The sequence below is a fragment of the Lacerta agilis genome, chromosome 17 (genome assembly GCF_009819535.1).
Source record: "Lacerta agilis isolate rLacAgi1 chromosome 17, rLacAgi1.pri, whole genome shotgun sequence".
NCBI lineage: Eukaryota > Metazoa > Chordata > Lepidosauria > Squamata > Lacertidae > Lacerta > Lacerta agilis.
Window position 1 is genome coordinate 31,139,283 of NC_046328.1, and position 27,122 is coordinate 31,166,404.

At 49.0% G+C, this 27,122-nt stretch overlaps 1 protein-coding gene across 1 annotated transcript in view; it reads left to right on the forward strand.

The window, feature by feature from the left end:
- Nucleotides 1-7,994: 7,994 nt before the first annotated feature.
- THBS3 (thrombospondin 3) overlaps nucleotides 7,995-27,122 on the forward strand; it is a 40,754-nt gene continuing 21,626 nt past the window's right edge. The window contains exons 1-7 of the mRNA XM_033174608.1: nucleotides 7,995-8,165; nucleotides 13,852-14,058; nucleotides 15,055-15,311; nucleotides 16,225-16,327; nucleotides 17,126-17,152; nucleotides 17,959-18,041; nucleotides 18,383-18,434. Coding sequence (XP_033030499.1) covers nucleotides 8,063-8,165; nucleotides 13,852-14,058; nucleotides 15,055-15,311; nucleotides 16,225-16,327; nucleotides 17,126-17,152; nucleotides 17,959-18,041; nucleotides 18,383-18,434 — 832 coding nt within the window. The 5' untranslated portion in view covers nucleotides 7,995-8,062. The remainder of the gene's footprint in view (nucleotides 8,166-13,851; nucleotides 14,059-15,054; nucleotides 15,312-16,224; nucleotides 16,328-17,125; nucleotides 17,153-17,958; nucleotides 18,042-18,382; nucleotides 18,435-27,122) is intronic.

Genomic DNA, 27,122 nt, shown 5'->3' on the forward strand with positions numbered 1-27,122 from the left:
TCTCTCATTGCCTCCATTTCTTCCCCTTCTATTTGCCAGGAGGTGATATTTAGATAGTTTGTTACTATTTCAACTTTGATTCAGACTGAAACAATATGCATATGATCAGGATGTCAAGTATTGATAGAGCCCAGTTCTGAACACTGCATCTGAAATTGTGTCCAAATGGTATTTGTGGATCTTCGTGAACAGATGGAGACACAGGCAGAAGTAGAACATTGACAGAATTTTTATATCGAATAAATAAATGGATCACTTTAACAGAATATGTGCTAAAATTAAGCTGCTGGTCAGGCAGATATATGTGTTAGCATAGTGGAAATAACTCATCTTATGCACAGTCTCTGAATAGCAGTAACAGATAGAGATTATAGTGCTGCTCCAAAAGGTTTTCTTTTTCTTTTTCCTTACAAGCATTTCTAGGGGCAAGCAAGATGTGATGTTAAATGTGTATTTGCATCCAGTGTGCTGGCTTGCTGTTATTGTCTTAAATGCAAATAGCATCAATTGGGGCACTTGATAATAATCAGGGCCACAGCAGATGGAGAGTTCAACCCTTTCCACACCTGTTGTGGTCCTTATGAAAACCACCCCTTTGAAATTGCTATTTGCATTGGTAGGAAATGCAAATGTTAACACGGGAGGCTCTCTCCAAAGCAAATTAGCAATTGACCTCAGAAGAGCAACAGTCCTTAGGGCTGCAGCATGGGAGGAAATGGTTAAATTGCCTCTCCATGCCTGCTGTGTCCTTCATAAATATCCCTTTTGCCCCCAGCAAGAAGAGATGTTTTTACAATGCAAACCCACATCCCATCAGGAGAATATGCAATATCTGGGGCTGGGGTGGAAGAAATGGAAAGGACGCAAAGAGGAGCAGGAAAGGAGGAAGGGAAAGGGACAGAAAGCGAACGAGAATCAGGAGGAGGCTGAAGGAGACCAGCAGCGTAAAAGGAAGGGAATATGAGTAGTGAGGGGAGAGGAAAAGGGCGAGAAGGGGCGAAGGTGCCCGAGGGAGGGGCAAGAGAGAGAGAGAGAGAGAGAGAGAGAGAGAGAGAGAGAGACGGCCGGGTGCGGATGGAGGGAGGGAGCTCTTCCCTCTCGCGCCTCCCCCCCCCCTCGCAGCGCTCAAAAGGAGGGCTTTCCCCTCACCCGCCGCCCCTGGCCCAGCCCCCGCTGCTGTTACCTCGTCGTCGTCGAATCCTCCGCAGCAGCCAGCAGCAGCAGCAGCCAAACACCACTGGGACAGGCGCCAAGGAGGGAAATTGCTGCTGTCTGCTGCTGCGCCTGCGCTGGCAGGACGCATGAGCAGAGCAGCGCGGCGGCGCCATTTCCCCGCCCCTGGCGTGCCAAAAGAGAGAGCTCTGCGTGCCAGCTGTGGCACGCGTGCCACGGGTTCGCCATCACTGGACTAGATGATACTCAGGGGTCCCTTCCAGCTCTACAGTTCTATGATTCTGCATTATGGGCAGGCCTTCTCTGACATTGGGTTGCATTCATCCTTTATTTTCATCCATTTATTGATTACATTTATATCACACCTTTCCTCCTCAGGGTGGCACAGATGGTTCCTCTTCCTCCCTGTTTCATCCTCACAACAGCCCTGTGAGGTAGGCTAGGCTAAGAGTAAGTGACTCCCCCAAGGTCACCCAGGGAACATCATGGGTAGGGTGGCCATATTCCCCAAAGTGAAAATCCGGACAAAGTTGTTGAGGTTCGGGGGGGGGGCTTTCTTTTTTTGGGATTTTTAAAGCATTATTTTAAAAAAGCCCTACTTTCCATATGTCCGGGTTTGCCCGGACATTTTGCCAGTTCAGTGAAAACCCACCTGGATGCCATTTTCACAGCCCAATTCCCAGAAATTTCCAGAAAAACACAGACATATGGCAGCCCTAATCATGCGTCTAGTAGGGAATTTGAACCCTGGACTCCCAGGTCTTAATCCAACACTCTGACCACTCCACCACACTGTCTCTGACTGTCTACTCAAGATCGAACCTATTGCTGTTAACGCACCCAAGTTAGTCATGTTCATTCATTTCAACGTGTCTCCCCCTGAGTAGGGCTGACATTGGACGCAACCCCTCCATTTTAACAATAAACATTCATCTTGCCCCTGTTCAGCCAAGCGCAAGAGTCGAAAGACAGACGGTGACGTCAAGGAGGCTCTCTTGTGTTTGCAGAGGAGCGAAGGATCCAAACCAGAGGAAACAAGAAGAGATTGATTTGGTTGGAGGGAGAGGGAGAGACACGCATCCTGTCCCTTTTTGCCAAGGGAGGTGAGATCCAGCTCTGAGGCTGCAGCAGATGGGCCTCTGTTCCTGTTTGAGGCAGAGAACTGAATCTCGGGGGCACCCTTGGCTCAGAAAGGAGGTGGATTTGCCCAGGCAGCCAGCCAGCACATTCCTCTGTGGCTATTGCCTCATTATATTTCCCTTGCAAAAAAATAGTGCCTCCGCAATGATCTCATTCAAAGGGGACACCAGAACACGATTCCATCACATTCTGGGCAGGAGTCTGTGCGCGCACACACACACACACAGGAGGGAGAAAGTCTCTTTTACAACGCTGTTGCTCAGATCTGCCGCTGCAGAGGGAGCCAGAGTGGGTGGACTACAGCTCTCCAGAAGCTCTCAAACCCTCAGAAAGGATATTGTAGAGTTGGGAAAGGTTCATAAAAGGGCAACCAAAGTGATCCAGGGGGACAGAGCAGCTCCACAATGAAGAAAGATGGCAGCGTTTGGGGCTTTTTTGCAGCTGGATAGCTCAGTTGGTTAGAGTAGGGTTGCCGTCTTTCAAACAGTGAAAAGTCTGAAATATGGCGACCCTATGAAATATGGCAAACCAGGCAGAAAAGTTGTTCAGCTTTTTTTTTTCTTTTAGTTCTGCCCAATGTTGTTGAGCTTTCTTGGCAAAAAAATAATAATGCTGTTTTCCAACAATTTTTGTGGAAGATCGGCAAAAACGGCACTGATGACATTGGACATTTTTACCAATTTCCACCCGGACGCTGCTGCCAACTGCAGTATTCCGGACTGCAGAAATCCCAGACATATTGCAGCCCTAGGTTAGAGCGTGGTGCTGATAACACCAAGGTTTCAGGTTCAAGCCCCATAAGAGACAGCTGCGTTGCAGTGGGGTGGACTAGATGATCCTCAGGCTCCCTTCCCGCTCTACGATTATTTGATTCAGGGACTGAATTCGCAACAACCACTGTTGGCAAACTTCTTGCTGGAAGAGAAAAGGCGAGTAAGAAGTTTAAAGAAGGATGGAGAAAGGAGAGAAAAGTTTGTCTCCCTCTCTCTTCCAATGAAGCTGAATGTTGGAAGATTCAGGACAGATAAAGTCCTTCTTTGCACAGCGCATACTCGAACTACGGAACTCCCTGCCACAGGAGGCATCGCTGGCCACCAACTTGGAAGGTTTTAAAAGAGAATTGGACAGATTCATGGCTGCTAGCCGTGATGGCTACGCTCTGCTTCCACAGTCGGAGGCAGCGATGCTTCTGAAAGACAGGGCTTTTCATGCGAATGTGCAAAGACCCCTCTGTCTTCTCAGCTGCCTTGCTCATCCTGTCTCAACCTGCAGTCCTTGCCAGAAGCCGACTGGGTTTTTTTTGTGGGAGGTGGCGTGAGGCTTCGATCCAAAACCCAGCCCGCGCCACACTCTCTCTGAAACGGGTTGCCATGGAAAGACAACAAGGCTTCTGGAGGCAGGGGAGGGGGGGAACACTCGCTCTGTAATTTAGAGGGAATCCAGAAAGGAATATTCCTCCAATTCCCGTTTCATGAGGAAATATTTGGATCGGGGCCCTGTCTGGCCACAAAAGCCTGGCTCGAGTTTGTCTCTGCGGCCTGATGAGGCTCCCCTAGGCAAGAGGAGAAGCGGAGGGAAGGCCCACCTGGATGCAACTAGGCCCCGTTGTTATGGCGGCAGGGGAAACAAAGCGTAAACACAGCTTGGCCTGTCGCAGGCCGGCTGAGGGATTGGCCTCCGCTCGGGGGACAACCGTCTTGGCCAACTTTCTGGGGAGGGAAGGCTTGTTGCAGGTCCTGCCCCAGCCACCAACAGCTGCATCTCTGTATTTCACAAAGGGTGGAAACACGTGTGTGTGTGTGTGTGTGAGTGTGAGTGTGAAGGGCAAAATCAATGGGCACAACTAACTCTTCATTTCAATGGGTCTGCTCTGAGTAGGCTGACCATCGTACACTGAGAACACCAAAACCGGAGTTCACATTAAATTGAATTAATCAAAAGTTTGAAAGGCAAAAGCTACCCTAAGTGGATGGGGCAACTCAGTAAGGTGGACAGGGTACAAATAAATATACGATTATGATTTGGACAGAATGCAAACAGACAGGAAGATAGCCTACAGTAAGTTCTTGGGGCAGGGAGTTCCACAGGTGACATGTGCTTTTTGCCGACCCACAAACCACTGGGAAGTCTTCCCACTCAAGGGAGCTCTGCAAGACAATAACTCAGTAACAGAGCATCTCAAGACCCCTGAGTTTCATGGGATGGATGCTGGAGAATCCTCTGTTCCTGTTTCAACCAACCCTTATTTGGGACCATGAGGACTGGAACCTTGATTTACCGGTATTTTTAGCGGAAGAGCTTGTAGCTCAATGGTAGAGCTACAATCTCCTACATCTCCAGATAGGGCTCGGAGAAACCCACCGCCTGAAAGCCTGGACAGCTGCTGCCAGTCAGTGTTGCGAATACTGAGCTACTGTAGATGGACCAAATGGACTGACTTCCAGTGTTCCTATGTTCCTAAGATAACTCTGCCCATATTGTGTGCGGGAATAACACCTGGGCTTCCCTCTTCCTCCTGCAAGGGATGCACTCGTTTTCAGCCACAGAAAAATGCACCTTGCGGGGAGACTTCTTCCCAGAATATGTATACCCTGCCCACCCCCCGCAGCCTCTGAAAAATGGGAAGGGGATTCCCTTCATCTCTAGGACATGCCACGTGCCCGCAATCCTGCTGCTCGCTGGGTGGAGAGAGGGATCTGGGCCAAGCCTCAACAGCAGTAAAAAATAAAATAAAGCACCCCTCTCCAGCTCCTGGGAGCCGACCCAAGTCTTGGAAGAAAAACAATGAGGTCATCTTGGAAGCTCTGTGAAAGACAAGAGCCCAGACCAAGGATCCATCGGAGGAGAGACAGGGTGGTGGGACAAAGGGGGAGCAGAGATGGGACAGTCCTGTCTACACAAGCTAGGGAGGAGGAGGAAGATTTATTTCATTTAGGAATTGCTTCCCATGAGGCATCCCACTGCAAATAATATGCCGGGAGCATCAGGCCGGAAACAATATGGGCTGCTGGAATGGTGTCTGTGTATGTATGTTTGTGAAGTAGACACTGAATTGGTGCCAAAATATCCTTTCTACATTGATTCATCTGCCATAAAACCCAAGAGCATTGTCTCTGGAGATTCGGGGGATATTCTATGCGAATCTATCCATTTCGGTTTTCCCCAGTTTCTCGTTTTTCTGATCTATTCAGTTTTCCACATCAGTTTGCAACGTATTTATTTATTTGCTTTTAATGCATTTTAGCTGGGTAGCTCAGTTTGTTACAACGTATTGCTGACAACACCGAGGTTGCAGGTTTGATCCCCGACAGCTGCAAATTCCTGCATTGCAAGGACTTGGACTACAACGATCCTCAGGGTCCCTTCCAGCTCTAGGTTTCTATGAGATAACAGCACGTTAGTGTGAATTTCTCCCAACGGGCGCATTCTTGTATGCACATTCTTGTATGCCTGATAGACACATTATTTTTTTGCAAAGCCATTTTCTCTAATATGATGCAATGCCTTATTGTGTGTTATTTTCACTCACTTAGGGTTTCAACACACGCTTTACCAAAACATGCATTTTTGTAACCATGACTTAGCAGGGAACCACGTTGCAAACATTTGGAGAAGTGAGAATTTTGAAAGATGGCTTTGTTTGGTTTGTGTTCTTTCTGAAAGGTAAAAGTAAAGGTAAAGGGACCCCTGACCATTAGGTCCAGTCGTGTCCAACTCTGGGGTTGTGGTGCTCATCTCACATTACTGTCCGAGGGAGCTGGCATACAGCTTCCGGGTCATGAGGCCAGCATGACAAAGCCGCTTCTGGCGAACCAGAGCAGCGCACGGAAAGGTCGTTTACCTTCCCGCCGGAGCGGTACCTATTTATCCACTTGCACTTTGACGTGCTTTCGAACTGCTAGGTTGGCAGGAGCTGGGACTGAGCAACGGAACGGGAGCTCACCCCGTTGCAGGGATTCGAACCTCCGACCTTCTGATCGGCAAGCCCTAGGCTCTGTGGTTTAACCCAGAGCGCCACCCGTGTACCTTTCTGAAAGGTAGGTTTGCTTTTAAATGCAAACTGATCCAATTTTTCTTCCATCTCCAGCTGTGCATCCTCAGTGGCACAACCATGTACTCTCCTGCAAGTGATGCTTTGCTGGGCTGTTTCTGAGGGAAGGTTGGCAGCTGGTAGTGATGCCCTCCCCAAGCTTTCAAGGGATCTCGCCCCAGATTTCTACCTGTTAATGGGAAGGAGAGCATATCCTAGACACAGGCAAGTTTCTCATTCAATCCCTGATATCCACTGGACATCCATTCAGGACAGATAAAAGAAAGGATTTATTCATTCAAGTTATAATTAAACTATGGAATTCACTGCCACAGTGAGGCACAGCTTTGAAAGAGGGCTAGAGGAATTCATGGAGAATATAGCCACAACGGCTGTGTTCCAGCTCTACTCTTGGTGGGGTACTAATGTGCTTCTGAATACCAGTTGCTGGGAGCCACAAGTACAGAGAGGATTATTGCACTCTGGACTTCCTAGCTGTGGTGTTCCCATAGGCACCAAGTTGACCACTGGGAGAACAGGATGCTGGGCAAGTCGGGTCTTCAGTCTGGTACAGGAGGACTCTTTTATCTTCCAGCATTCTTAATAAATTCAAGAGTCAACACCCCATCTTCAGAGGCAGCCTACCTGTGAACATCACACCCTGCAGAACTAATAGCTTGGAGGGGGGCAGCCGTCTACCCCCCTTCAGTGGGTGCATCTGACTGGCCGCCTTCTGAAACCAGAACCCCAGGACTTTCCTTTTTGGTGCTTCTTCCACAGGCCACCAGTGCCATTCTAATAAAGAATCGCCAGGGACTCGCTCACACTTTGCTCGTCTTGTGCCTGAGTGGTTTTCTGTCCCCACTCCCCAAGTGAAAGAATGGACAAGCCCCAAGACATGTTCCATTGTTTGGCTAGCAGCAGCTATTTGCCCTTGTGGCCCTGAAGACCAAGAACTGAGCCTCCAGGATCAGGGGCAGTCTACCTCATTACCAGTTACCGGGCACAAAGACAGCAGAGTGGCATATTCTGCTGCCGCTGTCGTCGGATTATGCTGTTTGTTTGTTTGTTTTTTTGGCATGGCCAACGGATGGAAAGCCCACGCTCGACTGGAGGGAACCCTTTTTCGATCCAGTCCAGCAGTTTTTCCTGCCGCTTTAAGAGCGATCCCGGGACGGAAAATTCCACCCCGTGCAGCTTCTCCCCTCATTGCATCTTTTTGATGTGTGTTAGTGGGCGGGGGGAGAGCGAGAAGCCACATCAGATGGAAACCCGCGATTGCAAGCGACTCCTTAAAGGGACAGGAGCCTGGACGCCGCGACTCGGTCCGCGTTGAGGACAGGCGAGGTCCTGTAGTCGTGCTCCCTTTTCCTTTACCCCCCTTTTTTTGCGAGGGCGAGTAGAACATCCCCACCTCACCACCCCGCCCTGTTTCTCCCGATCCGTGCCCCCCACCCCACCTCGCCCGGAACCTGCTCCGATCCGGGGGCGCAGAGGCGGGGAGGGCTCGGTAGGATCGTGGAAGGGGAGCGAGGGACGCCGGAGGAGGCAGCGCTTCTTCGGCCGCGCCGTTCCAAGCCAGCCCCGGCGCCTCAGCTGCTGCCGCTGCCCTTTGTCCCTGCGGCGCCGCCCCTTCCTCGGAGCCCCCCCCCCATCCGCCGCCCCCGCCGGCCGCCCGTCCACGCCCCGCTCCTCCTCCTGCGCCTGGAAGCTGCGAGGATGGAGCGGCTCCTGCGAAGACCCCCGGCCGCCCTCCGCCGCCTCCCGCTCCTCCTTCTCCTCCTCCTGGGCGCAGCGGGCGCAGCCAGGCAGGGGCTGCAAGGTAAGCGGGCGGCGGGGACGGCGCGCTCGGTCAAGCCCCGCCAACATCCCGGGTTCGATTCCCGGCGGCGGCTCGAAGGGCTCGCTCGTCTGGAAGCGCTGCCCGAGCTCTCTCTGCGTCTGGTTTAGGGGCAGAAGGTGCCGGGCTAGACCACGGGGAGGGATTGCTGGAGAGCTGCTGCCAGCCAGTGTCAACCAGGCGGACCCAGTAGTCTGATTGCTGCCGCCGGTTAGTGTTGGCAGCACGGAGCTGCTAGATGGATGGAGTGAATGTTGGTAACGCCAAGCTAGGGGGACCCGATGGTCCAATTGCTGCCAGTCAGTGTCGACAATCCCGAGCTAGACAGTCTCAGTGGTCTTTTTTGCTGCTGGTCAGTGTTGGCAGCATGGGGCTAGATGGGCTGCGTGGTGCCAGTCAGTGTTGGTAATACCGAGCTAGGTGAACCCAATGGTCCAATTGCTGCCCGTCAGTGTCGACAGTACTGAGATTGATGGACCCAGTGGTCTGACATGTATATTAGGCAATCTGTTTAAATCAGCCGAATGCAAAATACAGCAGTCCTTTTCTAAACGTCGAGGAAGATTCTAGTCCTCATGGTTGCTTTAAATCACAACAGAGGGCACTGTTCAATAGCCAGACTACTGGTCCAACTGGCTCAATACTGTCGACCTTTTATCCAAAACCACGAGGTCTGGAATCTTGCTTCATATTTCTGGGAAGAACAACCACCTAACAGCAGCGCATGTGGTTTGAATTCAGAATATCCCAGGTTCCGTCTCATGTTGGGAGGCTGATTTAAACAGGAGCATCGATCGGACGCTGCCTGACACGCGGACTGTTGCTCCACCTAGCTCAGTACATTATTGTTGTCGACACCGGCTGGGCAGCGGCATTCCAGGGTTTCAGCAGGAATCTTTTCCTGCCTCCTCACCTGGAGATGCCATCGGGGACTGAACCCTCTGCACGCAAAGAAGATGCTCTGCTTCTGAGCAATAGTCCTTCCCTTAAATCTAAAGTAAGATTCCAGTCCTCATGACTCTGGATTAAGGACTGATTTAAGCAAGATGTTTCCTTGCAGTCAGAGTCTCCAGGGTTTGGGAGGCGGGACGGCGACATTCTCAGCCCTGCTGGATGCCAGGGATTGAACGCGAGACCTTTAGCCTGGTAAAGCGGATGCTGCAACTCTGAGTAAGAGAAGGAAGGGAAGATGGCAAGGAGGAGGACAACAGTTTAACCCTCCCTCTCCCCCAAGTCACTATGGCCATCTCTAATTCTAGGACACGCGTTCGGATCTGCTTTTTTAATCATCTTTCTATCCCCCCCCCCTCTGAAAAGCTCACGGTCGTTTACATCCTCCTCCTTCTCCCTTTACCTTCACAACAACCCTCTGAGGTAGACTGGCCCAAGAGACGCTGACCAGCCCAAGGTCTCGCAGTGAGCTTCTGAACCCGACTCTCTCCAGTTAGACATTCTAAACATTTAAGGTTCCCTGCTGGCTGTCAGTGTAAAGAAATGGTTTTAGTATCGATAAATAAAGCAATATATTGGTGCTGATGTTCTTAGTCATGCACATCTAACAAGTGATCAAAATAGTGGTGGTGAAGTAGAGAGGGGGTGAGATAAAATCGTAAGTTTAAGAGTTCACCACTTCAAATGTTGTTGGGGGGGATGCCACATTTCTGAATGCTGCCCTGCATTAACACCATCCTTTCCCTGCACGGAGAAAGCCAGCTCCAAAGGCAAAGCGTAGGTCTCCTAGGGACATATCTCCCCGATGAGCTATGTTTCTGCTTGCGGGGATTTGTTGTCATCTTCCTGCGGAGGAGCATTCGGAAGTGGTGCTTCCCACCTATGGCCCGAAGTGGTACAGACCATTTGATCAGGGTCTACAGATAACCGAAATAAAGCAATAGAATGGACTGTATCACTCCAGGCACTTTGGGAAGCTTCTCCCTCCAGATACGAAAATGATTGAGCTCTCTGTAAGGAGAAATGTAGCAATTCAGGGAGAGCAGTGGACAGGGAGCTTTTTACAGAGAGGAGCATTTGTGTGTGTTGCGGAGGGGTGGAATAAAACCTCCCCTTCACTTGGAGTCTAAGTGGCACAGTCCATTCCAATGCTTTGTTCCTATGCATGTGTGAACAGAGGATGAATCAAGCCCCTGATTTGCATGCAGAAGGTCCCAGGTTCAATCCCCACCATCTCCAGGTAGGACTGGAAGAAAGCTGCTGCCAGTCAGTGTACGCAACACTAGCCTAGATGGACCAATCGTCCGATTCAGTGTAAGGCAGCTTCCTATTGTCTTTTCCTCCTATGCTAACTCTGTGACCAGGTTCTGTACTGCTCAGACTGGCAGCCAACCCCCACCCCTCCCTAAAAAACCAGGCAAGCTGTTCATCCAGCCAGGGGCCAAATTGTCGCCAACGGCTGTAACATTCCTTTCTGTAGCAGCTGTCCAAATTAAGTGTTAACGGTATTCCTGGTTTTAGATATATATAGTTAATCTGTTTGTACTCAAAGTTCTGGGCAGGATCTGCCCCGACTTCTGTGCCAGGGACTGGAATCTGAGGATGTTCCAGGTGGACTCTTTATCAGACACCACACACACCCTTGGGAGGTCTGGTCTGGGGCGGGTGGGGAGGCTGTGAATATGGACCCTCTCCTCCTGCCCAGAAGGAGACCACAGAACCCCCAGTAGATGCAAAGACTTCTGTGAGCTTGAACAGAGACAGTGTGCTCAATCCATTCTTGTAAATAAATATCGGGCTGGAAGACTGCAAGCCGGAGGCCCCATTTTTCCAGGATTTGCAGTGCCTTCCATAAGCACACAAGTACGGCCTGCTGGGCCAGGCCAATGGCCCATCCCTGCAATGGGCACCTAGAGGCAGAATGCATCTGACAGTAGAGGTAGAATGTAGCCTTTTCCTCCAAGAATTTGTCCTCCAAGCTGGCAGTCATCAATGCCTCTTGTGGGAGTGAGTTCCACAGTTTAACAAAGAAAGACTTTCTTTTATCTGTCTCATTGGATGCAGTGGCGTAGCATGGGTTGCTAGTGCCCGGGTTGCTAGTGCCCGGGGCAGCGTGTGTGGGAGGGAGGGAAACGGAGGCATTCAACTGCCCCGAAGCTGCAGAGATAAGAAAAGAAGAGTATTTCCGTTGTCTGGAGAGGTCACTTCCTGGTTCGCACAGAGAAGCTGTTTTCAACGGAGCCCAGCGATGCAAGCGCACAGTTACGTTGAGGCAGCACCGGGTGTCAAAATTTTGTGCCCCTAACAATTTCTCACCTGGGGAAGCCGTCCCTCTGGCCCCCACCCTATGCCCCGCCACTGATTGGTTATCCATGATCTCTAGCGTTATAGGAGAGGGAGAAAAACTTTTCCCTATCCATTTTTTCCATGCCAGGCATAATTTTTATAAACTTCTATCATGTCACCTCTGACTCACCTTTTCTCTAAGCTAAGAAGTCCCAAACACTGCAACCTTTCAGTCCACCCCCTTGGTAATTTTAATTGCTCTTCCCTGAACCTTTTCCCAGCTAAACAATATCCTTTCAGGAGTGAGGCGGCAGGCGGCATACTGAGTTGGAGAGAGGCAGGGCTCAGCAGCAGCAAAGTTGACACGGTGCAAACTCGCCAGCGGAACCAGACTCCTGCCAGTATGTTTCCACCACGCTGACCTCCCTGCTACACCAATCTCCATCCTGGCATTATTCTGCAGTGACTCAGTTACATGAAGGTTGGGAGAGTGGGGCAGCCGTCCCACATTGTCTGCTGCGGCTACAGATGAGAGACATTCAGCTAGACACTCTAACGGCAACACACCCTGCCTTTAAATTATAATAATTCCAGTCATAAAAACAAAACACAAACGCACACACGAGATTGCAAGTGTCCCTATTTTCCGGGGACGTCCCTGATTTAGAGAAGCCGTCCCGTTTTAAATTTGATCCTGGAATGTCCCTCTTTTCCTTAGGACATCCCTATTTTCATTGGAGAAATGTTGGAGCGTATGGAGGGAATCCTGTATTGGGAAGTTTTTTTTTATGTTTAATGCTTTATTATGTTTTTAAATTTGTTGGAAGCTGCCTAGAGTGGCTGGGGCACCCCAGGAAGATGTGTGGGGTATAAATAGTAAAATCATCATTATGGAATGGGACGTCCCTATTTTCATAGGAGAAACGTTGGAGGGTATGGAATAAAATCCTAAAGTCAAGAAGACCTTACTTCAGGTGGAGGGTTGGGAAAGGTTGAAACTCATCTAGCCCGCCACCTTGTGTGGAGATTAGGAGTTGCGCTTGGCTCTAAAAGCCCAGCATCTTTTCCAGAGCCAAATTTGCCCGTCGCCCTGCAGGACACTTGGAAATTGTCTGTATCCTTCTTGGCTCGCATAGGCAGCTGCCTCTTACCATTGGTTGGTATTGACTGCACTGACTGGCAGCAGCTCTTCAGGGTTTTAGAAAGCGAGTCTTTTCAAGAACGAATAAACTAAAAAACAGTTTTTATCCAAGAGCTATAACTATTTTAAATGCTGTAACCAAATGATATGATCTTGGGGAGTCGTGATGGATGGTATGTATGTGTATGTGTGGCTGTAAATGTATAAATGCATATATGTGGCTGTAAATGTGGGATGGCATTCAATTTCGTTGTACTATGTACAATGACAATAAAGTATCTAGCATCTATCTATCTATCTATCTATCTATCTATCTATCTATCTATCTATCTCTACCTACCTACCTACCTACCTACCTAGAGATACCGGGACTTGAACCCAGGATCTAGTTCACACAGTGCAGAGATCCCACCACCGAGCTATGGCCCTTCCTTAAATCAGGCATAGGCAAACTCGACCCTCCAGATGTTTTGAGACTACAATTCCCAGTGTGGTGTAGTGGTTAAGAGTGATAGACTCGTAATCTGGTGAACCGGGTTCGCGTCTCCGCTCCTCCACATACAGCTGCTGGGTGACCTTGGGCTAGTCACACTTCTTGAAGTCTCTCAGCCCCACTCACCTCACAGAGTGTTTGTTGTGGGGGAAGAAGGGAAAGGAGAATGTTAGCCGCTTTGAGACTCCTTCGGGTAGTGAAAAGCGGGATATCAAATCCAAACTCTTCTTCTTCTTCTTCTTCTTCTTCTTCTTCTTCTTCTTCTTCTTCTTCTATCATCCTTGACCACTGGTCCTGTTAGCTAGGGATGATGGGAGTTGCAGTCCCAAAACATCTTGGAGGGCCGAGTTTGCCTATGCCTGCCTTAAATAGACTAGTAAGGTTCCAGTCCTCATGGTTCTCAGTTGGTTGGAGCGTGGTGCTGATAACGTCAAGGTTGCAGATTCATGTCCTATATGGGACAGCTGCATATTCCTGCATTGCAGGGGTTGAGCTAGAGATGATCCCAACTCAATTGTAATTCTATGATTCAGACCATTGGTCCATCTAGCTCAGTATTGACTACTCTGACTGGCAGCAGCTCTCTCCAGGGTTTCAAGCAGCCCTGTGTGAAGATGTGACTGGGGATTGAACCTTGGACATTCTGGATGCAAAGCAGATGTTCCGCCCACCGAGCTACAAATGCGCATCAGACAGGCAGAGGGAGAAAGTGCCACGACACAAACTCCTTTTCTTTTGTGACGGACAGCCAGTTCTGCCAATGCTTGACCTTTGCTCTCCCACTGCTCCTCCCCTAGTACTAGACCTCCTGTCGGTGACGGAGCCCAGGCATATGGCCAATGTGGCCGAGAAGATCCGTACGGAGCTGCTGACCGTCAGTGACCTCTACCTGCTCTCCACCTTCCGACTGCCCCCCAAGCAAGGCGGGGTGTTGTTTGGGCTCTACTACAAAAAGGACAACAGCCGGTGGCTCGAAGCCACAGTCGTGGGCAAGACCAACAAAGGTGAGTGAGAGCAGGGAGACCTAGGATCTGAACCCGCCACCCTGTAAAGGCGCAAGGGGGAAAGAAAAGGGCCAGGAATGTCTCAGGCCCCACTTGCACTGAGCCTTTGAAGCAGCATTTGCCCCTTTAAACAGCCACAGCTCCCCTCCCGCAAAGACCCCTGGGAACTGTAGTTTGTTAAAGGCGCTGGGAGTCGTTCAGAGTCCCCCTGTTCCCCTCTGATTCCCGGAGTTGCCTGGGAAGAAAGATTGAGTGCTAAGCCGCTCTGAGAATTGTAGGGGGGGTCTCTCCTAAAAACTCTTAGCACCTATAACAAACTACAATTCCCAGCTTGGTTGGGTTTTTTTTTTTTAATTGCAAGCTTATTCCTAACTGTTGCTCCAGCTGGGGGGGAAAAGTCCTGAGTTTAAGTAATAAGTTAACTTCGACCTGAAAGAAACTCATCTCTTGACCCAACTTTGTTTTATCAACCTTTTTTCTCCGTAAATAAAACTTATTGTTCGATCAACTCCTGCCTGAGACTTCCGGAATGAAGTCCCCCCCCCCAAGAGACCCCCGAAAGATAGCCTGCGGTAAATTGTAGAAATACGTTTAATCGGCGTGCTGTGAGTCTGCTATATTTAATTGGGGACAGTTATCATGGTGAGCCCATTTACATGTCTAAGGAGTTGGCCATCACAACTATATCATCCACAGTCGTACCTTGGAAGTCGAACGGAATCCGTTCCGGAAGTCCATTTGACTTCCAAAACGTTCGGGACCAAAGCGCAGCTTCTGATTGTCTGCAGGAAACTGCTGCAGCCCATCAGAAGCTGCTGAAGCCCTGTTGGACGTTCGGCTTCCCAAAATAGTTTGCAAACCAGAACAGTCACTTCCGGGTTTGTGGCGTTTGGGAGGCAAAACGTTCGAGAACTAAGCTCTTTGAAAACCAAGGTACGACTGTACACAGCTTTGAACATCATGCCCATCCCTTCCCTCTTTCTCTCTCCCCCCCAGTCCACCTCCGATACCTGCGGGCCGACGGGAAGTTGCATTCGGTGAACCTGCAGAACACCAACCTGGTCGACGGGCGCAGCCACACCGCCCTCTTGCGGGTGAGCGGCCTGCAAGGCAGCCGCCTCTCCGTGGAGCTTTATGTGGACTGCAAGTTAGTGGACTCCAGCGCAGGGCAGCCCGAGATGGCGCCCCTTGACCTGGAGCAGGTGGAAGCGGTGGAGGTTCGGACGGGACAGAAAGGCTACCTCCGCATGCAGGTAAGGGAGGAGAGAAAGAGCCCAGCCGCCACCAATGTTCCGTCACCCTTTAGTGCAGGGGTCGGCAAGGTTTACCGGCCATGGGCCGGATCAATCCCACGGAGATCATCTGTGGGCCGGACTGGCGCAGTGCGATCCCAGAAATCGCTTCTGTGCATGCCCAGATGCTGAAAATCGCACCTGCGCAGAAGCGGTTTTCGGCGTCTGGACATGAACAGATGCGGTTTCTGGCATCTGTGCATGCGCAGATGGCATTTCTGGCACCACTTGGTGAGTCCCCGCACCATGCCGGTAAAACGGTCTTCGTGGGCTGCATCCGGCCCATGGGCCGGAGGTTGCCGACCCCTGCTTTAGTGTGACCGAGGGATGGGAAGTGAAGGGCGGGGCTATGCAAATGAAAGGGAGGGGCAATGCAGAAAGGGGCCGTCTCGGTTTGCAAAGGCTGCAGATCTCTAGGGTGAGTGTGATAATCAGGGGTGCCAACTTGGATTAAATATGGGGGAGGCAGCTAAGCCCCGCTGCACATAATCACATGACATGATGCACCATTAGAATGGCAATGTCCATCAACTTTGGGCCCCCCCGGCCCCCTCAAATATTTTATTAGGAGGGCCAAAGACCCCTCGGCCCCTAGGAGTTGGCTCCTGTGGTACCAATTTAATTCTCACCATGCCCATAGGATCTTTAAGAGCTGACCTTTCTGTTTCCTCCATAAGACAATGGCTGAAGCTTTTTATTACGTTATGAAGCTGATTTATGTTAATTAAGAAAAATTCAGCCTTCCTCTCTTACAGCACTCCCTCATTTTATTATTAGAAGGCAAATGTGGCCCTTGAACTTTACCATTTAGGGGATTGCAACCTAGGTGTACTGACATTGCTCCCCCCCTGCCCACCCCCTGTTTCCGCCTTAGGGTTTCCTGGAGTCCCTGAAGCTGATCCTGGGAGGCTCAATGAGTCGTGTGGGAGCCTTGAGCGAATGCCCCTTCCAGGGGGACGAATCCATGCAGAACACAGGTAAGGATTTATTTGGCTTTTTATCTGCACGGGATATCTCAGAGCGGGACATTCCGTTCACATTCAAGACCTGGGCTCTGGGTCCTGTGGAGCATTCCCACTCCGGCCGCATTCACACAACACATTTAAAGCCGTGTCAGACCACTTTAATCCCCAAGGATTCTGGGAGCTGCCGTTTCTTCAGGGTGCTAAGAGTTGTAGGGGGACCTCTTATTCGCCACCCACACCAAGCTACAATTCCCAGAGTGGTTTTAACAGTCAATCCAATCTCACAGAGAACTCTGGGAATTGTAGCTTGGGGCTGGGAGGGGTAGGAGGTGTTTCCTAACAACTTTCGGTATCTTTAACACACTACAGGTCCCATAATCCTTTTGGGGGAAGCCAGGGCCCATTAACATGGGATGAGAGCATTTTAAATGGATGCTGTGAATGTGGCCTCTGAGTTGCAGTGGAACCTCAGTTGTCGAACATTTCGGAAGTCGAACAATTCGGAACCCAAATGCCAACAACCCAGAAGTGAATGCTTCCATTTCCGAACGAGCCTCGGAAGTCGAAGCATTTCTCCATTTTTTAAAAAGGAATTTGCCGACTGGCAACTGCGCCTCGGTTGTCAAACGTTTCGGAAGTCGAACGGTCTTCTGGAACGGATTACATTCAACAACAGAGGTTCCACTGTATTCTGATCTGATAGCAGAGGCCCACATCCTCGGTTTGAGTCCACCAGCAACTTACAGTGTGTTATTGAACTTCTTCAAGTCCTTACATAACATCTTATTTCTGTTTTCTTTTCCCTTTCAGTATCCAACGTGATCAATTCCCTATTTGGTGAGTCTGATGACTGTTCCTTTGTTACGTCCCCCTCATTCAGTACAAATCTTGTCTTCTTAAGTGCAAGCTTTTCCCTCAGTTTCAGAGCCTGCTGGGTGGTGTGGGGCGATGTTGTTCTTGGTTCAAGCATCTTAAGTCTTAAGGCATGGGTAGGCAACCTAAGGCCCGGGGGCCGGATCCAGCCCAATCTAAATCTGGCCCATGGACTGTCTGGGAATCGGCGTGTTTTTACATGAGTAGAATGTGCCCTTTTATTTAAAATGCATCTCTGGGTTATTTGTGGGGCAAAGGAATCTGTTCTTTTCTTTTTTTCCTTTTCCAAAATATATTCCGTCCCCCCACAAGGGCTGAGGGACAGTGGACCGGCCCCCTGCGGAAAAAGTTTGCTGACCCTTGTGAGGTGTTACTAGCAGTACATAAAGCCCTTAACAGCTTGGGACCAGGTTACCTGCAAGAGATCACATTTGTAAGAGGTCAATCTTTTAGCTTGGCAACACCTGAACTATTGATGTCAGGCAGACACCTTTGCAATACACTTTTCGGTGCCTGCTAAAAACATCATTGTTTAGGCAAGCCTATCCAGACCTGTAGAACATTGGCATGTGTTTTGACCTGGCTTTTTAGCTTATCGACGATTTTAATTATTTTTCAAATGTTTTAAACGGTTGCTTTCCCACTGATAATTTCAGCATTTCTTTCAACATCTGTAAAACACCTTCTGAGGTGGTTTTTCTTGTACATAAATGAATTTCTCCATAAATAAGTAAGTCGAGGCAATTGACTTTCCCCCATTGTTGTGACAGGGGAGCAAACCAGGGCCCTCGTGAAACAACTCACCCTTTTCAACCAGATCTTGATGGAACTTCAGGAGGACATGAGAGACCAGGTGAGGGAGGGACAATAAGCCCAGGTAAGGTCAACCTGGTGGGGGGGGGATATATGCAATTTTGCCAAAGGAAAGCTCAACAACTTTTGTGTCTGGATTTTCACTTTTTCAAATATGGCAACCCTATACTTTTCCGTTTTGTCAGGAGTCGAAGAATACATCTTTCCACAATAGCTAGCCGATTTCTTATTTCTAACTTTTAACATATGGTTTTTTAATTGTTTGGTTTGATGCGCTGTTGTTGCAAACTGCTCTGCTCCCCCCTTTCCTTGCCCATCGCTCCAGCGCCCCACCTGCGGTGCACTCCATTGCACAGAGTGATGTATCTCTGTTCTTCCCAGGTGAAGGAGATGTCTTTGATCCGGAACACCATCATGGAATGTCAGGTGTGCGGTGAGTGCCGAGGGAGGGGACTGGGTGGGACAGACTGAATGCCATGAAACTGATTGCTTTCCTGGACTGTGAGACAAGCACCGTTCATGATTATATGTTGGGCTGTAAGTTGCATGAAATTCCGAGGGCTAAATAGTTAAAGACACCCCTTGAGTTGATTGCCACATTTAGCAACATCGATAAAATCAATTACCTGCTGTCTGGCTTGGACAGACTGCTGATATTTAATACAGTGAAGTTGTCTTGCACCCTGAGTTGTCTGCCATTTGTGTATATCTGTGTGTCGGAATACGTTTCACGGATCCGCCATGGATTCATATTTATTTGGTTATTTTATGAGGTTTTCGAGATCTACTTTTGGTATAACTGCGCGCAAAAGCGAAAGTGAAAGCATGAATGAATAGTGTGGTTCACTTATGAGATTAATCCGCCTTTATTTTATAGTTCCGGTCATGTTCAAAGTTGTTAATGAGCGTTAAACTTGCTTCCCGCCTTTTTGGAGGGCAGCAACAGTGATTTTATTGGTTGAGGCATTGATGATGATGTCACGTTTGTTCCCTAATAAAAGGCAGAGGCACCCCCGCTTAGGCACGTTCAGTTTGGGATAGTCAGCCACGTTCTCTTTTAGTTGGGTTTTAGTTGAAGTCAAGTTTAGTTTAAGGGATTAGGAGCGGGCTGGATGGGTTGGATGGGTTTTTCTTTTAGTTAGAGTTAGATCGCGGAAGATCATTCGGTTTAGCCTTAGTTAGGTTTTCTTTTAGGTTTAGCCTAGGGCTAGAATTGCGGAAGATATTTCGGTTTTAGTTTTATTTAGCTAGCCTCGCGGAAGATCGGGCGCGCAGGGACTTTAAGCTTAGGAGAACTTAGCTTAGGGGACGAGCCTATGCGGGTTCTGCCGAAGCCACTAAAGATACAACCGGTGTCTGTCTTCCTTTGGGGAAATAAGGGGAGTAAAAGGTTTAAAGTAAAATTTTTATTTTCATTTAACTGGTCAATCTACTCAGAGTCAGGGTATATTCATTTTCACGAGGCAACTTTTCACTAAGAAGGCAACTAGGAACTCATACACCTTCGGAGTCATCAATTGGCTTACTCAGCTTCCTTCGGATTGTGAGACTTGGCCGGCGACCGTGCTCAGAAGCACGCGGAACGCTGGCCGCTTTCCCCGCAACTGGTACCTCGTGCATGACTATTTCAAGTTGCGCACGAGGAGCTCCAGCACCCAAACCCCGACAAGTGGTGCCCCTCTCTGAGGCGAAGCGTAGTCGAAAATCGCTTCCACGAAGACTCCGGTTAAAGGCAACATATCGGAAGTGGCTCGGAAACAGACGTTGAGAGGTGAGGTATAACGGCCCGGTTTATCCAGGATTTCGCTGCAGTAGCGCGAATCCACCGCTTGCCCAAAATAGAGTAAAATTTGCCCCAAGGGGTCCCCGGGTAGAGCGGCAAGGAGTTTTAGTGTAAGCCTACGGGCAGGGTAAGGTCTTCCCTAAAGCCTACGGGTGGGAAGGGTTCTGCCGAAAGCCTACGGGTGCCAGGGTTTTCGGTCAAAGCCTACGGGTAGGGCCGGTGTCTCCCGAAAAAGCCTACGGGTGGGAGGGAAGGTTTTCTGGCTAAAGCCTACGGGTGCCAGGTTTTTCGGTCAAAGCCTACGGGTAGGGCCGGTAGCCCCTAGTAGAAGCCCACGGGTGGGGGTGGAGGTTTTCTGGCTAAAGCCTACGGGTGCCAGGTTTTTCGGTTAAAGCCTACGGGTAGGACCGGTGTCCCCTAGTAGAAGCCTACGGGTGGGGGAGGAAAAGTTTTGGAAAAGTATAAAAAATGGGCTCCTCACTCTCAACTGCTCAAGTTAAATTTTGTGAAGATTTATTGTACCTTTTGAAAAGAAATGGTCACCCTGTCTCTGAATCAGAAGTAGAGCTTTTAGTTAAAACTGTTGGGGAAGTTTGCCCTTGGGTCCCTAAGGAGGGAACGAAAGATCTAGCTTCATGGGAAAGGATCGGGTTAGAATTTATGGCCAACCCGAAAATCGGAATTCCTGTACAATTGGTATGGAGCAAAGTAAGAAACTGCTTCCAACAAATTGCTCCGAGAAATGTCTTGCTTAATGGAACAGCGAATTTGGGAAATACTGCTTTTAACAGTGCCCCTGTGCTGCCGCTTGCGGTTGTGCCATTTTCGGCCCCCTCGCAGCAGCCAGTTCAGGCCCCGTTGTCGTACACGCACTCGCCCTTGTCTAATTTGTCATTGCCAGATTCATTGCCGCCTGTGCCGGTGCTGCAGACGCCGTCGGCCTTTCAAGCCCCGCCGCGGACTGCCCCACCGCCAGTCGCTCAGCAGCCATCGCAGGCCTTTTACCAGCCAGCGATCTCAAGTCAGCAGCAGCCGCGGACCTCGCTCCAAGCAACGGTCCCGCTTCCTCCATCGCAAGCCGCGCTTTTGCCAGCGATCCAGCAGCAGCAGCAGCAAGCAGCCTTTTTGCCAGCAAACCCTGCTGCCCTGCAGGCCGCGCTCAAGCCAGCAGCTCCAGTTTTTCAGCAAGCTGATTTTCAATCAACAGCAATCCAAGCTTCAATGCAGGCAGCACAACATCAATTTGCTAACCCTTCAGCACCTCCAATGCTAATGCAGATTCCAAGGCAAGAGCAAAGCCAAACAATGATGATCCAGATGCCAGAACTTGCAGTACAGAGCCAACAACCTTATGCTCCAACTTCAAGTCAGCCATCTTGTCTTCATCCAACTTCAAGTCAGCCATCTTGTCTTCATAGTCAGCCATCTTCAAGGCATCCTGATGTCAAAGACTCTTTAGCACCATCTAGTGGCTCATCATTTGGAAAGCATCAAGAAGATTTAAACTCACTGATGCCACCTACAGATCCAACAGCAATGCAACCCATCTGCAGAACTCAAGCTTTAGAAGCAGCTTTGGGACAAATAGACTTTAGTGCTGATCCAATGCATATCTTTCCAGTGATTCGTGCCAATGGAGGACAACCTGCAAGATATCAAGCCATCCCTTTTGAAACACTACGTGAACTGCGAAAAGCCATACGCGAAAATGGACTTCAAGCTCCTTATACTAGAAGTTTACTTGAAGGACTGTCCACTAGTAGACTTCTGCCATCTGATTGGAAGTTAATACTTCGCACCTTCCTGTCGCCTACAGATGCTCTTCTGTGTCTGCAAGAGTGGAAAGAAGTAGCAGCCAGACGTGCAACACCACTCGCCACAGAAGATATGCTCACAGGATCAGGACATTACTCCAATCTCAATCAACAGCTAGCCATACCTGATGCTGCACTCGTCACCATAGCAGACATCGTGGTCAAAGCTTGGCGCAGATTACCCAATCGCACAGATGCCAGCTCGGTATCAGGATTCGCTGCAGTTAGGCAGGGTCCAAGAGAGCCTTATGGGGACTTCGTGGATCGCCTGATTGTTGCAGTGGAACGCCAGATAGAAGATCGTCATGCCAGAAACATGCTGACAAAACAACTCGCCTTTGAAAATGCCAATGATGACTGCAAGAATGCCCTAACAGCAGTTGCAGCTCGTCCAGATGCCACATTGACTGAGATGCTACGCGTCTGTCAGAATGTTGGTACCCACTCCTACAAAGCACAACTCTTGGCAGCTGCGGTACAGATGCCACGTCAGGACAGCTCTACGCCAGTCAAGAAGTGCTATGGGTGTGGAGGCGATGGACATTTCAGGTCGCAATGCACGGCAACACCAAGGCCTTCTGCCAAGCCGCCAGAGATGTCCCATCTGCCAAAAGGGATTTCATTGGGCGAATGATTGTCGTTTGAATCCACAGAATACCTCACCTACCTCATCTCCAGTTCAGGGAAACGGTTCTGCGGGCCGCGCCCCGGCCCCGGTAAAACAATAGGGTGCAAGCTCAAGAACATCATAAAGGTCAATCATCCTAGAAAAGCGAACAACGCTACTCCTTACCCAGGTCCTCAGGAAAAAAGAGTGATCCAGAGAGATGTCTACTCTTCAGATGTCCAGAGAAAAGATGTGACCTCTTCAGACATTCAAGTTCCAGAGGTTTCATCATCTGCCTTACCTATCCAAGGGATTCCAGCAGAGAACACAGCATTCAGTTCATCTCCTGCTAATGTCACCCTTGCTTCACAGCAAGCAATCACAGTCAAGTCTCTGATCGCAGAATTGCCTTCAACGTTGAGAAGACATCCTACTGAGGTCAACCTTGCAGCACCTGAGCTTTATTCACCTTCAACTCAAGGTCAATCTGTCATTGAAGGACATTTGCCCTTGATGAAACAGCAATATCCAGGTAACAGCCCAGCTGATGATCACTTTCCATGTGGCCAAAGAATACAAGTGAGTGAGCCAGCTCCATCTTGTGGAAGCTTAAACATCACTCCGGTTAGCAATGTCCACACCTTTGTGTCACCTCCAGCTTTTAAGCTCAGCCCACCACAACCAAACAATTATCAGGAACAACAACTTCGACTGCCTTGTGTCAAAGAAGAAGTTCCATCCTGCCAGCTTGATGCACGACTGACTGAATGCCAGCAGGTTCAACAGCATCAGCAACTTTTGCCAACAGGAGAACCTCAAGTTTGCCAACTCAACGCAAAGCAGCTTCAGAGTTGCCAACTTCAGCAGTGCAAGAAACCCGAAGCCAGGAAGATGTCTTCAGACACTGCCAGTGAGGAACAAGAAGAATCTTCTGTCCCAGGTATACCACTCTTCCTAACAGAGGACTGTTACTTTTCAAATCCATGGTTTGCTCAGCAATTGCCAACATCTATTCGTGGTCCATTCCCAGACACCTCAATTTGCCTTATTCTGCCTAGGATGGATCGCCTCCCTGCCACAGTCACATTGACTGCAGGCCTAGTTCGAATTACGGATTCGTCACAGTTGCTGATTCCAGGATTTTCAACTGTTCCATGTGTCCTAACAAAAGGTTTGGAAATTGCCAGACTCTATTTGCTTACTTCCACGCCTACAGCTCCTGTAGACTCTTTGCCTCCCCGGCAGCTATGGCGCTAATTAAGATTACAGAAGAACGCCCTCACCTCGTCTTAGAAATGGGTGGACGAAAGATCAAGGGTCTTCTTGATACAGGTGCAGATGTCACAGTTATCGCCAGAAAGGACTGGCCTGACCAGTGGGCAACGACTGTCACCCAGGAAGTCTTCGGAGTCGGAGGTTTCGAACCCGCCCACCAGAGCGTGCATCCGATTACCTTCCAGTCAGACTCAGGCTCCATGGTGCAGCTCCGTCCACTTGTTATGGATGTGCCTATCACCCTTTGGGGTAGAGACCTATTGTCTAAGGCAAAAACCGTTGTCCATACACATTTTTGATGTGGGCCTTTGCATCAGCGCCAGTACATGCTCTTCCACTCACATGGAAGGAAGGACCCCCTGTATGGGTCGACCAATGGGCGCTGACGTCAGAAAAGCTCGCTGCAGCAGAGGCCCTAATCAAAGAGCTGCTACACCAGGATCGTGTGCAACCCTCTAATAGCCCCTGGAACACTCCAATCTTCGTCATCAAGAAGAAAAGTGGAAAATGGCGTTTACTTCAAGACCTGAGAAAAATCAACGAAAGAATTGTTCCAATGGGTCCCCTTCAATGTGGACTCCCTAACCCTAACCTCATTCCTAGAAACCATCAGCTTGCAATCATCGATCTCAAAGATTGTTTTTTTACTATCCCGCTAGCACCTGCAGATCAAGAAAAGTTTGCTTTCACTCTACCTGTGTTCAATAACACCAGACCAGCTTCCAGATACTCTTGGAAGGTCCTCCCTCAAGGAATGGTGAACTCGCCGACTCTCTGCCAGAACTTTGTGGATAAAGCATTGCAGCCTTTCAGAGCACAATATCCAGCCCTAGAAGTTTGTCATTACATGGATGACATCTTGATCCATGGGGAGAAGGTCTCAGAGCATCATATTGAGCATCTTACGCGCATCCTGAACTCTTTTGGGCTTTGTATTGCCCCAGAGAAAGTACAGCGCACTGCTCCATTTCATTATTTGGGTCACAAACTGCTTCAAGATACAGCCCTACCAGAGATGCCAAGCATAGTCATTCCAGAATCCTTTACCTTGACACAACTGCAGCATCTCTTGGGACAGATAAATTGGGCTCGCAAGTCTCTAGCAGTTCCAACATCTGAACTCTCACCATTATTCTCTGCTCTTAAGGGACATACATCTCCTTCGGATGTTATTCCGTGTTCCTCTGAAATGCGTCTTGCTTTACAAGGGGTAAACACAAGATTGCACCAGATAGCTGTAGATCGTGTGCCAACAGCTAACTGCGCTCTTTCATGTGCCATCTTCACTACACCAAGATTGCCTACAGCAGCTTTATACGTTCCGGATACTCCCTCAAAAGTAGCAATCGTGGAGTGGATTCATCTTTCACACACGCCTCAAAGGAATGTGTACCCCAATATGGACGCCGTTGCTGATCTCCTTGTTAAGTGCAGAGGCCGTGCAATCCACTTGAGTGGGAATGATCTGCTTTCCATCTACTTTCCTTTCTCTCAAGAACAAGTGCTAACTTTAATTCAGTTTTCAGATAGTTTCCAGATTGCTATTGCAGATTTTGTTGGTTCATTCTTGTATAATCTTCCTAAGGACAAAAGATTCACTTTGTTACAGCAGGTAAACTATCACCTTTCCTCCATGTTGGTGCTTCAGCCTATTCCCACTGCGAAAACTCTGTTCACAGATGGCTCCTCTTCCTATGGTGTCCTTGCATGGCGGGAGGATGGACAATGGAAAACTGTGTTTACAGAGAAACAACTTTCAGCGCAAAGATCGGAACTGGCAGCAGTGATTCTCGCTTTTCAGACTTTCACTGCAGAAGCATTCAACCTTGTTGTAGATTCTCAATATGTATATAGACTGTTATCATCGCTTCCAGTTGCTTATCTGTCTCCATCCATGGACGAAAATTTGTTTAATTTGTTCGCGCAGCTTCAAGAATTATTGCAGAGACGCTCATTTCCCTTTTTTGCTGCACACTTACGCTCTCATTCTAACCTTCCAGGATTCCTGGTGGAAGGAAATGCAGTAGCAGACGCTGCCCTCAGAACTCTAGCTTTCTCCTTGTTCGACAACCCTGTGACAAGCCATGAAACTTTCCACCAATCAGCAAAAGTTCTACATAAAACCTTCAACATTCCAATGTCACAAGCAAGGGACATTATTTCATGCTGCCCTTCGTGCTCCAAATCTCCTATTTGCTTGCCGTTTGATGCTGTAAATCCTCGAGGCACGGAGGCGAATCAGCTGTGGCAGATGGACGTGACGCATGTCCCAGCCCTTGCTCCAATGTCTAAATTACATGTCACAGTGGACACCTTTTCAGGTTTCATTTGGGCTACGGCCCTGAAGGGAGAAACTACAAGGCACGTCATACAACACTGCATGAGAACATTCTCAGTGATGGGAAAACCTCAAGCTATCAAAACGGACAATGGCCCGGCCTACGCTTCTCAGGCCTTTAGCGACTTTTGTGTGCAATGGAACATTTCCCTATCTCATGGGATTCCGTTTAATTCGACAGGCCAAGCTCTCATTGAAAGGACACACCTCACTTTCAAAACTCTGCTCCACAAACAGACCGCAGGACGTCATCTTCCAGCCTCGGAGATCCCTTTGGCAGTTGCAAAGGTGCTGTTCACCTTGAATTTTCTTCTCTTTCCACATAACAAGCCTCATTCCCCAGTGGATCTCCACTTCAAGAAAGAAGAACAGCTGCCTCGACCTTTGGTCTCTTATCGCCTCTTGCCTGACATCGAATGGCGAGGACCAGTTCCACTCATCACTTGGGGTCGTGGGTATGCTGCAGTTGCCCTTGAAGAAAAGGCTGTTTGGGTGCCTGCCAGGTGTGTGCGCCCTTGGAGAGCCAAAGAGCCAGCTTGAGAATATCCAATTCACTATTTGACTGCACAAGCTTCCAATGTCAAGTGCAGCAACTTTTCAAAAGTGCTCAACTAACAGCACCAGTTGAGTTCTGGGCAGTTTGCCTTATCCTCCTACTGCCTAGACCTTTTGTTTGCCTCTGGGCGGCCTCTGGTTCCTGGCTGCCTGGATTTGTTCCAGTTTCACTCTTTCTCACACTCATTAGCAGATCGCTATGATTTGCTTGCTTAACCTTCTTTCCTCTACAGATGTTCCTGTATCCCTCGTAAGCAGAACTTTATTCAGGAACTCTTCCTGTGTTCCATGAACTTTTCCTGAGTTCCAGGATCGTATAAGCCTGAGTAGAAGACGACCGGCAACTCATTCATCGTCTTCATCTTCCTCTCCAGTGTATTTTGCAGTTCTAAAACTGTCCTGTACTTTTATTGTATTTACAAAAAATTGCATATTTAATTTTGTATGCTTCTTGAAATATCCGCCTCGCATGTTACATGTGTTTTCCTTATAGCTTGGTAATTAATATGAAACTTTTCTGAAATGGTTTCCATTTAGAGCGTCACAATTTTGATGATATGGAAATGTTTATGTAAGGTCAAAGTATCGTCTTTGTGCAGTTCTAGTCATAGACATATTCATGCATATATGCTTCATTTCAAGAATCTTAAATCTCCACGTTGTGCTTACAAAAGTTGTAGTTCAAAATGTGCGTCTTAATGCTTGTATACCTTATTTGAAATGCTTTCTTTTGGTCAAAGAATTGGTCA